The sequence below is a fragment of the Camelus dromedarius genome, chromosome 23 (genome assembly GCF_036321535.1).
Source record: "Camelus dromedarius isolate mCamDro1 chromosome 23, mCamDro1.pat, whole genome shotgun sequence".
In the NCBI taxonomy this organism is placed as follows: domain Eukaryota; kingdom Metazoa; phylum Chordata; class Mammalia; order Artiodactyla; family Camelidae; genus Camelus; species Camelus dromedarius.
In genome coordinates this window covers 5859661-5874858 of record NC_087458.1, presented here as the reverse complement: position 1 = coordinate 5874858, position 15198 = coordinate 5859661, and the positions used below count along the sequence as shown (strand labels likewise).

General features: G+C 56.9%; 1 protein-coding gene across 1 annotated transcript; it reads right to left on the bottom strand.

Moving 5' to 3' along the window:
* Positions 1 to 992: 992 nt before the first annotated feature.
* NPR1 (natriuretic peptide receptor 1) lies at positions 993 to 14742 on the bottom strand. Its single transcript, XM_010980473.3, has 22 exons — positions 13479 to 14742; positions 12593 to 12792; positions 12034 to 12147; positions 11477 to 11612; positions 10909 to 11000; positions 10024 to 10159; positions 9705 to 9789; positions 8772 to 8892; positions 8218 to 8292; positions 7979 to 8056; positions 7477 to 7581; positions 7145 to 7216; positions 6868 to 7024; positions 6428 to 6583; positions 6031 to 6199; positions 5154 to 5300; positions 4945 to 5068; positions 4733 to 4801; positions 4272 to 4446; positions 3917 to 4015; positions 2125 to 2216; positions 993 to 1974 (listed from the first exon to the last, which is right to left on the bottom strand). Exons 1-22 carry the CDS (start codon positions 14209 to 14211, stop codon positions 1912 to 1914), a joined length of 3198 nt encoding a protein of 1065 aa, XP_010978775.3. The 5' UTR covers positions 14212 to 14742; the 3' UTR covers positions 993 to 1911.
* Positions 14743 to 15198: the final 456 nt, after the last annotated feature.

Here is a 15198-nt window from a genome sequence, read left to right as displayed (position 1 = left end):
TGGGAGTCAACGTGGCCACCAGGGCCCACCGGGAAGTGGGGTATGCTGTGGTTACCCGGGCAACCATCCTTCTGTCAGGCCTTCCCAGACCTATTCCTCCCCAGCTGAGGAGGGTGAGGACTTGACCGTGTTGGCTCCCACTCCCAATAAATCAAATCTGACTGAAGCCAGAAAGGGTGGAGGACCTCAGGAAGAGCCACTAGACAAGACGGAGGACAATCATCCTTTCTTCACCCAAGACCACCACTGGTGTCTCGGGAGCACTGTCTTGAAGGCAGACCTCCAGTCCCACTGGGTGTGGACTCCAGGAAGACGCTTGGGGAGGTCGGAGGAGGGGCCTGTCGGCACTTGATGGATGGTACTGAAGAAATGTCTGGCACTTTCTTTCCCCATGGGGGAGGTGAAGCTGCAGCCACCTCTCCCCCGCATTCGCATTCCTGCCTGCCTGCTCAGGAAGGGGGTGGGGTGGGTGGCTGGAGCAGGGAAAGGAGGGCCCTTAGCCCAACTGAGAGTTATTCTGTAAACCATCTCTCGTGTTTGTCTACACCATGGGAGTGCACGGGCAGGTGGACAATTCCCAAATTTCAATTGCGGTAAAAAGGGATCCATGTGTCCCCACCCAAACCCTCCTTCTTGGCTCCCAGGCCTCCTGGGGTAGATGCCAGGACTCTCCATTCAGTCCACACTCATTATATTCCTACTGCATGCTGGGCATTGGGTAACACAGCAGTTCTCAAATTGCGGTCCACGGATTTGGTGAGTCTCCAAGATCCTTTCAGGGGATGGATGAGGTCAAACGGATTTTTATAATCCTGCTGATGGATTATTTGCCTTATTGACTGTGTTGATATTTACACTGATGGTGCAAAAACAATGGGGGTAAACCTGCTAGTGTCTTAGCATAAATCAAGGCAGTAGCACCAAACTAGACCTGGTAGTCTTCCAAAAAAGTCAGTTTCTCTTAAGAAAGTCCTTTATAAAGCAGCAAAAGATTACCATGTGAGGGGTTTATTATAGTTACTTTAAGTGAGTAATAAAGATTTGTTTTAATTTCTAATACAGAATATGTTGATAGCTGTCACCCACAGAAACAAAAGCTCTTGGGGGCCCTCAGTAATTCTTAAGGGGGTGGCTGTGGTCCTGAGACCAACAACAGCGTTGGCCTGGCTGGAATAATCCTTACGCTGTTTCACTCCTCAGACTGGAAGGGGAACCGCGCCTTTTTCAGATACTGCGTTCCCACCTTGAGAAACGTGTCTTGTTTGAAGTAGAGGGTGGAGAATATAGCTGTTTTCTGGCAACCCTCTCTCCCTCAAGAAAAGACACTCTCACTGGAATAAAGATTTTAATGGTCTCCATTCACAGGAGAATCAAGGCCTACAGGCCCACAGCCCCTGTGCCTGCCCCTTGTCCCCTGTGCACTGTTGGGCAGTAGGGCACAGGGGTTGTTTGCGGCCCCTGTGGGCTCGGCCCAGGTGTGGACTCCTCTTGCCCCCTAGATTCACCTAGAGTCCTTTCCTGTTCCCCCTTGGGGGCTCTTCCCCCTCCTCATAAAAGTCACAGCGCAGCAAGGTTGCAGGAGGAGGGCACAGGGAAGGGCAGGGGGACCCAGGAATCCACACCCCAGCCTGGCTGGGCCTGAGTCAGGGTGGAGAGCGGGTGCGTGTGCCTACGTGTGTTGCTGGGCGTGACTGGGAGTTCTGGTCCAGTCCTGTGAGCTCCAAGTTCTCCCCCAAACCAGTCCTCTTCCAGAGGTAATATCTGGTGTCTCCACCGAGGTCAGCACACCTGAACTGTGGAAACTACTTCTTTGGCAATGGTGGGGCTGCTGTGGGCGAGGCTGAGGCCTGGCACCTATCTGTCACCTCTGGCACTGGGAAGGGAGGTGTGAAAGGCCAGGAGGGAGGCAGGTCAGCCCCGTGTGCTACTCCCCCGCTCCCCCAGGAGCCAGTAGGTCCGAACTTTGCCTTTGCCCTGGAGGGAAAAAAGGAGGTTGGGGTGGGGAGTGACATGCCCACTTTCCCAAATGATGAGAGTGGGTTTGGCTGCTTGAGAAGGGGTCTGAGGGAGGGAAGCCCCTCTGGGACCCCCACGGGTAGTGAGGGCATGGGCTTCCTTCCATACCTTCATTTCTACATCCCCTCGAAGCTCCAGCTCGAAACCACCAAACTCTTCCAGGACAGCCTTGGTCTCAGAAGACAAGTGGATCTTCAGGGCTGGGTAGGAGAAGGGAGGAGAAGGGAGGTGAGAGATGCAAGAGTTGAGAGTAGGCGATCAGGGACCATGGGGGTATAAAGATGCTCTCCCTCCTCCCTTTGGCCCAGAAAGCCTCCTAATTCAGAGTCCCACCCCCTCCATGTAGTGTCCCACCACACCGGCCTCTCCCTAAGAACCCTTGAGTCATGCTGTCCCCATGATAGCCACTAGTCACATGCTATTCCCTAAATACAGTTTGAAATGCAGTGCCTCAGATTTACGACTCCATTTCACGTGACCCGTAGCCCCCTGTAACAGAGGCTGCTATACTGGACCGCACAGATTGTAGGACATTGCCATTACTGCAGAAAGTTCTACTGGACCACACTTCAGAGTGTTACCAGGCTCTAGACAGACAGCAGAGCAGAGCGGTCAGGAGCTCAGACGTCGGAGCCTGCTCTGCCTGGTACACATCCCAGCTTGGACACTTGCTTGGGGAAGTAATAGCAAAGCTCTGTGCCTCACTCTCCTAGTCTACAAAATGCTGATAGTGACAAGACCCATCTCAAAGCCTCGTGAGGATTGCATGTAATGTTATTCATCGACTATTTAAATAGAATCCAGCATGTAGGTGGCACTGTATATAAGCAGTTGCTAGCCTTGTTATTTAGCTCAACACCCTCATTTTCGGGCTGAGGGGACCCAGGCCTGGGGGAGGAGAGCTGCCCAAGCTGCTGAGGTTGGCCCCAGGCCTCCTGACTCCTGACTGACTCCTCCCCACACCCCTTCTCCGACCTCCCTCTGACCTCGCCCCTACCACTCCTGGGGTCTGCATCACGGAGGCCTTGCTCTGCTGTTAAGCCATTTCTGAGAATGTGCTCCTTCAGGACTAGACCTCAGTGAGAAGCTTTCTCCTTCTCCAGCAGCCCCCAGCACAGCGCCCAGGGAATATCTGCTGAACCACACCCGCTCTGGACTCCCAGTCGCCCTGCTCCTGCCAGGAGGCTTGCACGGGTCTGCACGGGCTCCCCAGCGAACTGTGCTCTGGGTGGTCTCAGTATTCCAGGGCCTGGGACTCAGGAGCTGCTCAGTGAATGTTTACCGAATTGAATTGTGCTGAATACAGCAGGAGGTAGATCAATAGGAAGCAAGCCCAAGGGAAAGGGTGGGAACAAGCATTTATTAGGTACCCACTGTGTTCCAGGGTTTGGCCTATGGTTTTTACAACCCTGAGACAGGCCTCATTTTACAGATAAACAGCTGAGGCTCAGAAAACCTGGATGACATGTATGTGCTAGTCATGATACATGGCTTTCTTAAATAACTCCTCTGAGGTAGGTATTTAATTCTCATTTTACAGACAAGGAAAACCGAGGGTCAGGGAGGTGTAGCAAATTGACACACAGCTGTGTCAGTTGTAGAGCTGAAATGCACACCCAAGTGGGCTGCTCTGAAGCCCTCGTTACCACACCCAAGAGGGCCCTAAAGGTAAGATTCCTGCTGAGAACTGCAGGACATTGGCCTGGAAAGACTTTTCAATCATTTGGCAAGAGGGCGCAGCTGGGACCTGAGCCTCTGATTAGATTTGAGGTGATCTGGCCAGGTTGAACCCTTATGAGAGGGGGCCTGGGAGGAGAGAGAACAGGGATTGGATAGGCTCCAGCTGCCAGGAGCTACAGCGACCCTGCCCTCCCCAGCCCGCCAAGAGGACCCAGCATACCTTCCCCATTAGACTCCATTCTTGAGGCCGTGTTGACTGTGTCCCCAAAGAGACAGTAACGGGGCATCTTCAGCCCCACTACACCAGCACAAACGGGTCCTGGAGGGAGCGGAAGCCCATCAGCGAGTGGGTGGAAGGGGTGTTAAGGGAGATAGGCGGGAGGAATGGAGGGTCGCTATGGGACAGGGCTAGGGCGCTCCAGGAGAGGCAGCAGGCGGGATCTGCGGCCCGTGGGAACGCAGGTGCGCGCGCGCATGCGCACCGGTGGTGAGGGAGGTGTGAGGGGTGCTGGAGAGGGGCTGGGCCTGGTCTCCAGCCTTTGGAAACCCCCTCCCCGCGCCGTGGGCGGCCTCACCTGTGTGGATGCCGATGCGCAAGCGCAGCTGCTCCTGGGGCCTGTGGCGGATGCGGAAGGAGCGCACGGCGTCCAGCAGCGCCAGGGCCATGCGGGCCACCTCGGGGGCGTGCAGCCTCCCATTCCGCACCGGGAGCCCCGACACCACCATGTAGGCGTCACCGATTGTCTCCACCTGTGAAGGTCAGCAGCGAGAGGGTGCAGGGCCTGAGGCCTGGAACTTTCTCTTCCCCGTGCTGCCTCCACACTGTGTGTCCTGTCCTCCTGTCCCCTCATCTGCTAGCCACTGTGTTTGCTCATCCCTCACAGCCCGCGCGGCTTTTCTGCCCGACCTGGGTCTCCCTGTGACACTGTCCTTGCCCATGTCCCTTGGTCTTGTCTTTTAAGACTCTATGTCATTCTGCCCTACACTTTTCCATGACCCTGTCCACGTCTGTGTGTCCCTTCCCATCTTTACTCACCTTGTATACATCAAAGTTGTCTATGACGGCATCAAAGCAAGTGTACAGGTCGTTGAGCAGGGTCACCACCTGGAAAAGAAGAGAAGGGGTGGGGAGTAAAGGACTTCACCTGGGCTCTGGTGGAAAAAGCTGACCCAGAAGGCAGGCCTATGGGATGGAGATGCTAAGCCACACCCCTGGCTGCTCTGGCACTGTGGCTGTCCCTGACTTACCTGCATGGGCGTGCTCTCCGCTGACAGGGCTGTGAAACCCACAATGTCACTGAAGTAGATAGTAACGCTGTCAAAGGCTTCGGCCTGGACAGTCTCCCCGCGCTTCAGCTGCTCAGCCACTGAGCTGAGGGGTCAGGGACAGGTGCAGGATCAGAAGGTGAGGTAGGGCTGGGGCAGGGGCTGCGGGAGCACCGGACGCGGGCACTCACTGAGGCAGAATCTGGTAGAGCAGGGCCTCTGCCTTGCGCTTCTCCTCCAGGTAGGCCTGGGTCCGCTCCTCCACCAGCTCCTCCAGGTTGTTGGCGTACTGCTCCATGCGGGACAGCAGGTTGTCCAGGATGTTGCTGCTGCTCCCCCTGAGGGTGGCCACGTGGTGAGAGGAGCAGCACACGCTGCCCTGAAGACGCCCCCCTCCCCCGCACTGACCCACCCCCGACTTAGTGTCAGCCCACCCTGCCTCTGATTGCTGTGGGGCCCCTGGGGAGGGTCAGGGTAGTGGGCACAGCACGATGGGAGTGGTGTGGGAAAAGGGTAGGAGGAAAGTTCAATTCATCCAAGACTCCAGGGTCAAGTGTGACGTTTCAGACTTATTGGCTATTTTGTTCATCTTTGTTGAACACAAGTGGGTTAGAAGAAGGGGGAGGAGGCAGAAAGGGCCAGGGATCAATTGAGAACAGAGTGAGGGCACACAGGCTGGCAGAGGGGTGTGTCTGGAGAGACAGGGCCCCTACAGGGCACACGAGGGAAGGGAGATCAAAGCGTGTGATGGGAGCTCCTGTGGAGGGCAGAGAGGCGGAGGGAAGAGGCGGAGGCCATTTACTCTGCACGCCACTGAAGGCTGATGGCGTAGGGGCAGGTGGGTGGCGATGCCGGTGGGGGAGAGGGTTATGAGAGGTAGGGGACTGTGGGGACAGCTGGGTCATACAGTGTTCACAAAGGGGGCTGTGAGTCTGTGCTGGAGTAGGCTGGGTGCGGGGGAACTGTGTGAGGGCTCTGCCACTGTAGGAATAAGACTTAAACGTGGGGTTCGTGGCAGTTGTGGGTGGGTAGAGGCGGCTGGGAGGATGCAGGACTAACGCCAGTGACCTATTAAATTTGCGCAGCATCAGGCGAATCTGTTGGAAGGGTGGCCGCTCCTGCGGGTCCTCGGCCCAGCACCGCTGCATCAGCTGCCCCAGTTCCTCCAGGTGACTCTGCAGGGCCAGGGAGGGCCGGAAGGGGGGCTGCTCGCCCCGAGTCACGCGCTCGATGATCTCTGTGTGGTGGGGGAGAGGGGCTGAGGGGTGGGGTCAGCCTAGGGCCTGTTGAGGGATGGGATGGGTGGTCCAGGACTGGGACACAGGGCAGGGGAACCCTGTAGGGAACTGGGCCAGAGTCACTGGCAGCAGTGGAGCAAAAGGTGGTGGCGTTTCCAGGGGCCCCTGTCTCTGGGGCGGGGGTTGGTTGAGTGTGGTGGCACTAGGGGAGAGCATGGTCCTCTCACCTTTGGGACTGAGGTCCAAACCTTCCACATGGAAGACGCCACTCCTCAGGGCAATCTCCTGAAGGATGATCCCAAAGCTGTACACGTCACCAGCCTGGGAGCCCCGGGCAGGGGGTGAGGCCATTCGCAGGAGCTCTGGGGCGGTCCACAACTTTTCTGTGGGTCAGAGGTCAGGAGTCACAGAGTGAAGGGCCCCAAAGCTAGGTGAGGGGAAACAAGATCCTAGAGGATGTGTCTGGGACTGATCTGGAGACATCACACAGGATGCTGGAGCTGGAGAAGGCCTTGAGACCCTGCCGTTTGCCTCCCCTTTCTACTGATGACGAATTGAGCCTGGAGTCAGGAAAGGTGGGCTTGAGCCCATCAGAGGCCAGGCATCAGTCTCCCTACCAGGCTGTGCTGGGGGCAGTGTTAGGGGTCAGAGTCAGGGCGGGGCTCACTGGCATAAAGGGTGTGTCCTTGCTCTGGCTCCGGGTCCCTGAAGCTCTCCAGCCCGTAGTCAGTGATCTTGAGCACGAAGCGCCCATCTACCACGCAGTTGGATGACTTGAGGTTCCCATGGGAGCAAATGGCCCCATTGTGTAGGAACAGCATACCCTGGGAAATTTGGGGGGGCAGGGGTCTCAGGCATGAGTGGGACCTCCAATCATGGCCAGGCTAGGGGAGAAGCCTGCCTGGCCCTTCCCCCCGACACCCAGTGGGCTCTTTCGGGCCTACCTTGACGATGTCATTGGTGAGTGAGTACCGGAACATCCAGTCCAGGGTGATGCTCTCATTCTCCAGAATGTCCTGCTGGGCAGTGAGAGTCAGTCCTGTGCCCTGCAGATGCCCCCAGGAGGAGGAGTGCAGGGGTCCCACTGACATAAGCTGGCAGAAGGGGACAAAGCTTTGGGTTTACTCTAGTGCCACCACCCTCTTCCCTACTCCCATTTTACAGATGAGGAAAATTAAGGTCAGAAAGAGGAAGTGGCTTGTCAAGGGCCTTATGGCCAGTCAGGGGCAGCCCTAGGGCTACACCCAGGTTTCTTGACATCCCCTTGTCCCCTCACCTGCAGGCTCCCACGGGGACAGTACTCTGTGAGGATACAGATGTTGGGGGGGTCAGTGCAGGCCCCCACAAACCTGGTCAGGTGTTCATTCTGCACATCCCGCATCTGCAGGTGAGAGCCAGCATCAGAGCCTGATAGAGACCTCAATCCTCATCAACTTGTGCCCCACCCTCACGGGACCCCCTCACTCTTCTTAAGTCCCTATTCATTCTCTGCAGACATTCTAGAACATTCCCTGCTGATTCCCACTCATGTTCTAAAGAAACTTCCCCCCGGAATCTGCTCCCCACTCCCTCTGCTTCCTAAGCCCCCCACCTCCTATGATGTCTCCAGTATCTCTTTCTCCCCACTTGCTCCCACAACACGCAACGGCCCATCCCAGGGCTGCGGTGCCCACCCTTTCCTAGGACACCCTGTGGTCCCTCCATACCAGTTCTGTTGGCCAACCTCCCCCGTGTCCCCAGATTCTCCCCCAGGCCACTGCCTCGCTCCCCGACATTACATGCTTCAGCTCAAACAGGACTTCCCGCGTCAGCTCAATGCGTTTACGGTTCACACGTTTCACAGCCACAAGGTTACCCTGGGCAAGGAATGAAGATGGTCACTGTGAGGAGATGGCCCAGCACTGGGAACTCCACCCCTCCTGACAGCCCACCCTGGCCCCTGTGACCCTCCCCAGTCCCCCATCAGAGCACTGCCCTGCCCCAGTCCTGAGGACCAGTGGTCTTTCCCCAGACTCACCTTATAATACGCTGTCTTGGCAAAGATTTGGAACTGGCCCTCTGTGGTCATCAGGGAGCCATAATTGGAGCCCCTCTGAAGGGAGGAAGTGCAGGAGGGATGGTCAGCCCATGGGCCTTTCAGATTTCTTTTCCATTAAAGGTTATTACAAGATATTGAATATAGTTCCCCATGTCATACAGTAGGTCCTTATTTGTCTATTTCACATATAGTAGTGTTTATCTGTTAATCCCAAACTCCTAATTTATCCCTCCCCCTTCCCCCTTTGGTAACCATATGTGTGTTTTCTATATCTGTGAGTATATTATTCTCCTTTTTAAAAATGTATGTTCACATATGCTATCTCTGACCTTTGAAAGAGTCTTGTGAGGGAGGCTCATCGATGTAATTAACACCTGAAGTAGTCTCAGAGAGGGAATGTAACTTGCCCAAGGTCACACAGCAAATGAAGGCAGAACTGGGACTAGAACCCTGCTCTCTACCCTACCCATCAAGCACTGCGCCCACACCCGTACCCAGCTCTGCCCGCTTACCCCCAGTCCTGGAGTTCTTACCCCACTCAGGGTCAGCCGGCTGCCGGCACTCCGGAGGTGCCTCTCAAGACTGCTGGGCTGCAGGTCCTCCCAGCGCACGCGCCACAGCTCTGAGGCCAGTTCCTTTTCCAGCTGCATCTTCCTGGGGCATGAAACCTGCATCTGAGCCCCAGTCTGAGCCCCTGACGCAAGGCAGGGGTGCTCAGCAGCCCCTGCTCAGTGCCCTGGGATCATGGCAGGTGCTAAGAGATGGATGAGGGAATTACACCCTCTCGCCTGAGAGTCAGGAGTCTTGGGTGAAATTCTGCCTCACTGGCGACCTTGGGGTAGTCACTTCACTTCTCTGAGTCTTATGTTCTCACACCCAAACATCCTCATTTGGAAATTATTTATTTCAAAGCATTGTTATAAGAATGAAAAGAAATGTCATGTGGAGATGGCTGGCACACAGTAAATGCTTGACTAGCATTTATTTTCTTCCCTCCTGTCTTGCTTCCCTCTGTTAACTTTTCCTGCATTTTCCAGCTACCCACTGGAAGGCAGGAATGAAGCTTCCTTATCTCTCTCCTCCACTCTGGGTTCAGGGGTTCAGCAGCCAGTACACAGCAGAGCCATCATCCCCGCTCAGTTAAAATCCAGTCCCACAGGTGCTGAACCACTGCTGCCCATCTGGTCTTCGTGAGCAGGAAGGGAGGATAAACCAGCCTCAGGCTACAATCCACACCCCTATGATGCCACTCCCCCACTGCTCTGCCCCTTCTGGATCCCCCAGATCCTCCCTGTCATCTCCTCCTTCTCTCTTCCTGGTGTCCTCTTTTCTCCCCCATCTTCCTCGGCCTTGCTGTGCTGTCTCTTCGCCCTGCTCTCTTCCATCTGGGCCCCTGCCACCTCCTCTGCTATTGGTTCTCCAGGTCTCCCAGCCTCAATCACCGACCGACCTCAACCCCAGCTCACCTGTAGATGAAGAAGGAGATGATCAGAATGCTGAGCAGGGAGAGGCTGCCTACCAAAGCCAACACTTCCAGGGTGGAAAAGTGGTCTGCAGGGGAGAGTCCGAGTTACAGCAAGAGAGATTTTTGGTTAGACATTAAACAGCAGGATGGAGAACCTTCTAATAGTCAATCAGTGAACTCAGATGATGGATGAAGGGAAGAAAAAGGCAGGAATCTCTCCAGGAAACCCTCAGTGTGGGAAAGAAGCACCTATTTGATTCCCTAAGCAGGAAGGGTGTGATGTCTCCAGAATGGAGGCCCAAAAAGCAAGGGGCAGTCACCTTGATTGCAGGCTGGGTCCTCGTTGTCAAAGCCACATTTGGGGACATCAGGAGGTGGGTATCCCAGGGGCCAGTGTAGTTTGCACCCTGACATGGTCAGCAGCTCTTGGGAAGTCCCATTGAAGTTCAGAACAACCTGTCGGAGGGCAGGAGTGGTGGATGAGCAAGGGCCATTGGTGAGGCCTCTTGTCCAGTGGATCAGTCCTGCCTCCCACCTACTCCGTCTCTACTGCCAGGGACTGTGTGTGGGTGTCAACTGTGCACTGAGCCCCTGCTGTGACTGGGTACAGAGAGCCTCACACTCATGCCCCAAGGGTGCCCCAGAGTAGACAAACTTGAAGATGATGCAAGGGCTTTCTAAAGAAAACTCAGGACAGAATCACAGCCTTACATTCAGGGAGTTTGTAATCTTGGATCGAAGCACATATAATATAGAAAAAGGCAGTGTTCTCAGTCCACATTCCGAGGGCTAATCCATGTACTCCTCCTCCAGGAAGCCTTCCTGGATGATCTGCTCCCTGATGCCTGTGGCTTCAATCTCCTCCTGTTCCTAGATGCACTTATGAGGCTGTACAATGTGCATTTATCATGGCCCTGAGTCAGCCTGTCTCTGCTGGGGCGGATCCTGCCTACCTTCAGAGACACAAATCTTCCACAGGGCAGGGCTGTGCTCCCTCCTTAGACACGAGGTTCCCCAAGGGTAATGCCTATGAGTCCCTATCATCCTGGTTCCTCGCCCAGATTGGCCAGGGCTCTCCGTAAGTGACCAAGCATGGCAGGGTGACTACAGAGTAAACAGATGCCCTGGCTGGGCTGCAGGACACATGGGAGGTGGAGATGTCATTACCAGTTGGCACTGTTTTCTGGGGGGGGGCACAGCCTTACCCTGAAGGCTCCAGTCTCGGGATCCATATCCCAGAGGGAGAAGTCAGTCTCCCGATCACCATTGCTGTCCATTTTCAGGTATCCTGTCACACCTGGGGGGTACGGAGAAACATAGCTGTGTTTTGAGAGAGTGAAAGTTCAGGAACCCTGCACTTCATCTCCATCTTTTGATCTTCTCTGTCTTGCCCTCCATATACATACATGTATTTTATGTATGTGTGTAACCCAGACAGGGGTTGTGCACTTAGGAGGAATTCTTTTTTGGGGGGAGGGGGGATAATTAGATTTATTTATTTAATGGAGGTACTGGGGATTGAACCCAGGACCTCACGCATGCTAAGCACATGCCCTACCACTGAACTATACCCCCATAGCCTAGGAGGACTTCTTGATGGAACTAGGGAGACAGGAAAGACGTCCAAAGGAAGCTGCAGAGGTTCCTTATAGAAGAGAGGAAGAGACTGGCGTGGGTGAGTGACTGCCTGCGCTGCAGGGCTAGAGGCTTCTTATGGCCTCCTGCCTGGGACACCCCCAAGGTGGCCCATTCCTGCCACCTCCAGGTCCTGACCTTGGAAACTTCGGTTCCACATCCGCTGAGTGATGCCCTCCCCATCGGTGACAGCTCCCCCATGTGCTAAAGTCTCTGTCACTGCCTGGACATACAGCAGGAGCCCGTCGTGGAAGGATGCTGGGATGGTGTTCACCTGCAGGGGCAAGCAGAGCTGGGCTGGGGTGGGATGGATGAAGGGCACAGAGTGAGGCACTGTGGGGGAGGGGTGGGAGGCACTGGGAACGTGGAAGAGGGTGGGAGAAAACACCCTCACACGACAAAGAGATTTTACTACTTATAAGATGCCTCTGCATGTATCACTGCTTCTGAATCCGGATAGGCAGATAGGGCAGGACGTATCAGCCTCATTTTACTGATAAGGATGTGAGTTTCAGAAGTTGAACAACTTTCAGTGTCCCCCTCCATCATCAAGAGAGATACGGGAACAATGTGAAGGGAAAGAATGGGAGACCTGGGAATACAGGGATGGCTGGGCGAGCAGGGTGGAGACTGGCAGCGGGTGGTGAAGTAGGGGCTGGAGGTCTATGATGGAGGGTCCCAGGACCAGCTCCTACCAGGCCATCGTCCATGGTGAAGTTGAACTGCTCACGGGCCACGTGTTTTAACTTCAGCAAGAATTCCAGGTACTCAGGATTATCCGGCTCTTTATATGTAATGATTTTGGCAGCCTGAGGAAGGGGATTGTTGGAGAGGGGAGAGATGGGTGCTGACTCCAGTCCTCCCGGTACCCTGAGTGCCCACCTCCCAGAGCTGCATCTTGCCTTAGCTCAAGGTCAAATGGGACCCTATGTCCTTCATGAGGTGCTGCCTCCTTCAAAGCAGGGGATTCACTGGGATGGCTTCTCCAAGTCCCGATGGTCTGTGGGACTTGAATATCCTCCCACCTCAAGCACATCCATGCATGTTTTTAGCCTCCTGGCTCTGAAGTCCCCTGGCCCTCTGTACACCCTCTCATCTTAGCCCCCTGCCCTTCGCCACCTGGCTCCCTATGAGCATCAAGAACCGCTTTTCTAGAACCATTTCAGACACTGAGGGACCCAGGACCCAGGACCCAGAAACAATGTGCCACCAGCCCAGAGTCCCACAGCCTTGGCTTCCAACCTGGACACCCACCTGAAAGGCCTGGTGGGCACTGACATCCTGCCCATCCCCTCTCTCCCAGGGCCTGCGGGGAGCAAGGCCATGTCCACCTTGCAGGCTTTGCCCGAAGAGGTCCAGATGGAAGAAAACATACTCCTCCCCACTCAAGCCAGCTTCCAGGGCCAGAAGCATCAGGGTTCTGAAGGTATCTGGGTAGCTGCAGATGTAGATAACTGGGGAGGAAGAGGGGTCAGAGAGAAGCCTAGGTTTCAGGGAGTGGGAAGCTGGAACAGACACGGGGTCACCCAGGGGAGGATGTTCAGAGACCCTGCGTAGTTAAGCGGAACTCCTGGCTCAGGCTAGGCTTCGGCAGGAGAGAGATGGAGAAGGGAGGGAGAAGGAGGAAGGACAAAGGGGCACAGATAGGGAGAGCCGGAATTGTGGAGCTTAAAGTGGGGAAGGTGAGGTCAGGAGAGGGGAGAGCAGAGGACGGTCAGCTGGAGAGGGGACTGCAAGAGGGGAGGGAGCACTGTGTGTGGGAGCAACGAGGAGGGAAGATGGAGGAGGGGAGAATGCTGTTGGGAAGAGATGGAAAATGGAGGAGAGAAAAGGGATAGGAACTAAGCCGGGGGCCAACTAAGTGCCAAGATGCCTAGAGGCATTTTCTCCCTCCTGTTAACTCGGGAGGAACCTGTGGGAAGAAGGTTGGGAGTGGGGCGGTGAGAAGAGAGGAGAGAGTAGGAACGAGAAGAGGGGTGGCGAGGTGGAGAGAGAAATAGAAACTCAAGAGGTGGAAAGGGCGGAGGAGGCTGAGAGAGCAATGAGGGGCCTCAAGGAGAAGTCTGGCCCGGAGACGAGAGAGGACATCCCGGAGAAGGCCCGGGGGCAAAACGGCGGGACGGCTGTGCCCGCCGCTCACCTCGGCCTTTGCGCCGCACGGTCCGCAGCAGCATGGTGTAGTGGTCGCGGTCGCCCTCGGCGAACTCCAGGTGGTCCACGGTGATGTTGAGGCGGTCGCGGACCCGCATGTACAGCCCCTCCACGACGAAGAAGCAGGACTGGTCGTCGCCGGGCTGGTAGGCGTAGAGCACGAGCGCCTGGCGCTCCCAGCCCAGCCGTCGGTGCAGCGCCGCCACGAAATCGCCCAGTTTGGCGTGGCTGGGCCCCGCACGGGTGGTCAGCGCGTACTCGTCCTTGGCCCCGAAGCCCAGCGCCGGGGCGCCAGCGGTCAGCAGCGGCACCCGCCAGTGCGCGGTGAAGCGGCCCACAGGCGCGGCGGCGTACACGCAGCCCGGGCCCAGGAACACCGCCGGGTTGTGCTCCCACTTGAGGTCCACCGCGGCGAGGGGCGCGGCGGTGTCGGAGCAGACGCCCAGCGCGCTCTCGCTGCTCCCCAGCACCGTGCGGACTGTCCAGCCCGGCAGCAAGTCCGGGCGCGCCTTCACCCGGGCCAGGGCCAGCTCCACTGCGGGTCCCACGCGCGCCCAAGACCACGGGTACGAAGTGTTGGCCAACGGCAGCACCACGGCCACTGTCAGGTTGCCCGCGTAGCTGCCCGGGAGCAGCAGCAAAGGCGGCAGGAGCAGCAGCAAAGGCGGCAGGAGCAGCAGCAGGCGCAAGCGGGCGCCGGAGGGGCGCCCGGGGCGCGGCATGGCCTCAGCGGGCACCGCGGCGAGCGAGCTCTCCCACCATGGCCTCCTCGGTCCCCTCCGGCTCAGCGGCGGGTCCTGGGCACGGGGAGCGTCCCAGTGGGAGGGAGGAGGAGAGGGGCGGGGGCGCTCACCCCCAGGGCACGCTGCCCCCTCTGGCTGAGACTGTCCGCGCCGGGAGCGCCAAGGGCGCGCGACCGAGGGGTGCGCCCGCCGAGGGCGCTGCGGAGCAGGTGGGTGCGAGGAGAGCGCCGGGGCCGACGGGACCCGAGTGTGAGAGCGTGTGTGTGCGAGTGTGTGTGTGTGTGTGAGTGTGAGTGAGAGAGAGAGAGAGAGAGAGTGTGAATGTGCGCGCGTATGTATTAGAAAAAGGGAGCGCGAGTGAGCGCTCGGAGAAGGATGGAAGAGCGCGCGAGGGAGGGAAAGGGCAGTGTGAGTGTTTGTATGTGTGCGTGAGCGCCTGGCCCAGGGAGTGTGCCAGAAGGGGCGTCCGGCCGGCCCAAGTCTCCCGCTGTCCGGCGCAGACTGGGGAGGACCCAAGCCAAGCTCCGAACCCTCCCTCCCCGCCGCTTCCCCTCCCAGACTCCCAGACCGTATTGCCAATCCTGCATCTTTAACTCCTTCCTCCCCGCCCTGAAATCGCGGGCCCTCCCGCTCCCCCCATTCCGTGCGCTTCCCGTTAGACCCTCTAACTACTTCTCGGTGGCCAAATGCCTTCCTCCTCCGAGAAGCGGCACCCGCTTGAAGGGGCTCACTCGCCGAGATGGGAAGGTAATTAAACAGAGATGTGTGTGGGAGCAACCGAGGGCCTCTTGCGTCCCACCTTGTCCCTCTCCTCCTACCTGGTTCCGTCTGAGGAAGAGAGAAAGAGGTGCTGGTTTGGGATCTTGGCAGGAAAAGGTGTGAGTTTGTGGATGTGTGTCTGGGGGTGGGGCAGGACGGTGACGGTTTCTGAAAAAGGTGTTAAAAGTAGATGAATCCAGGGTCCCC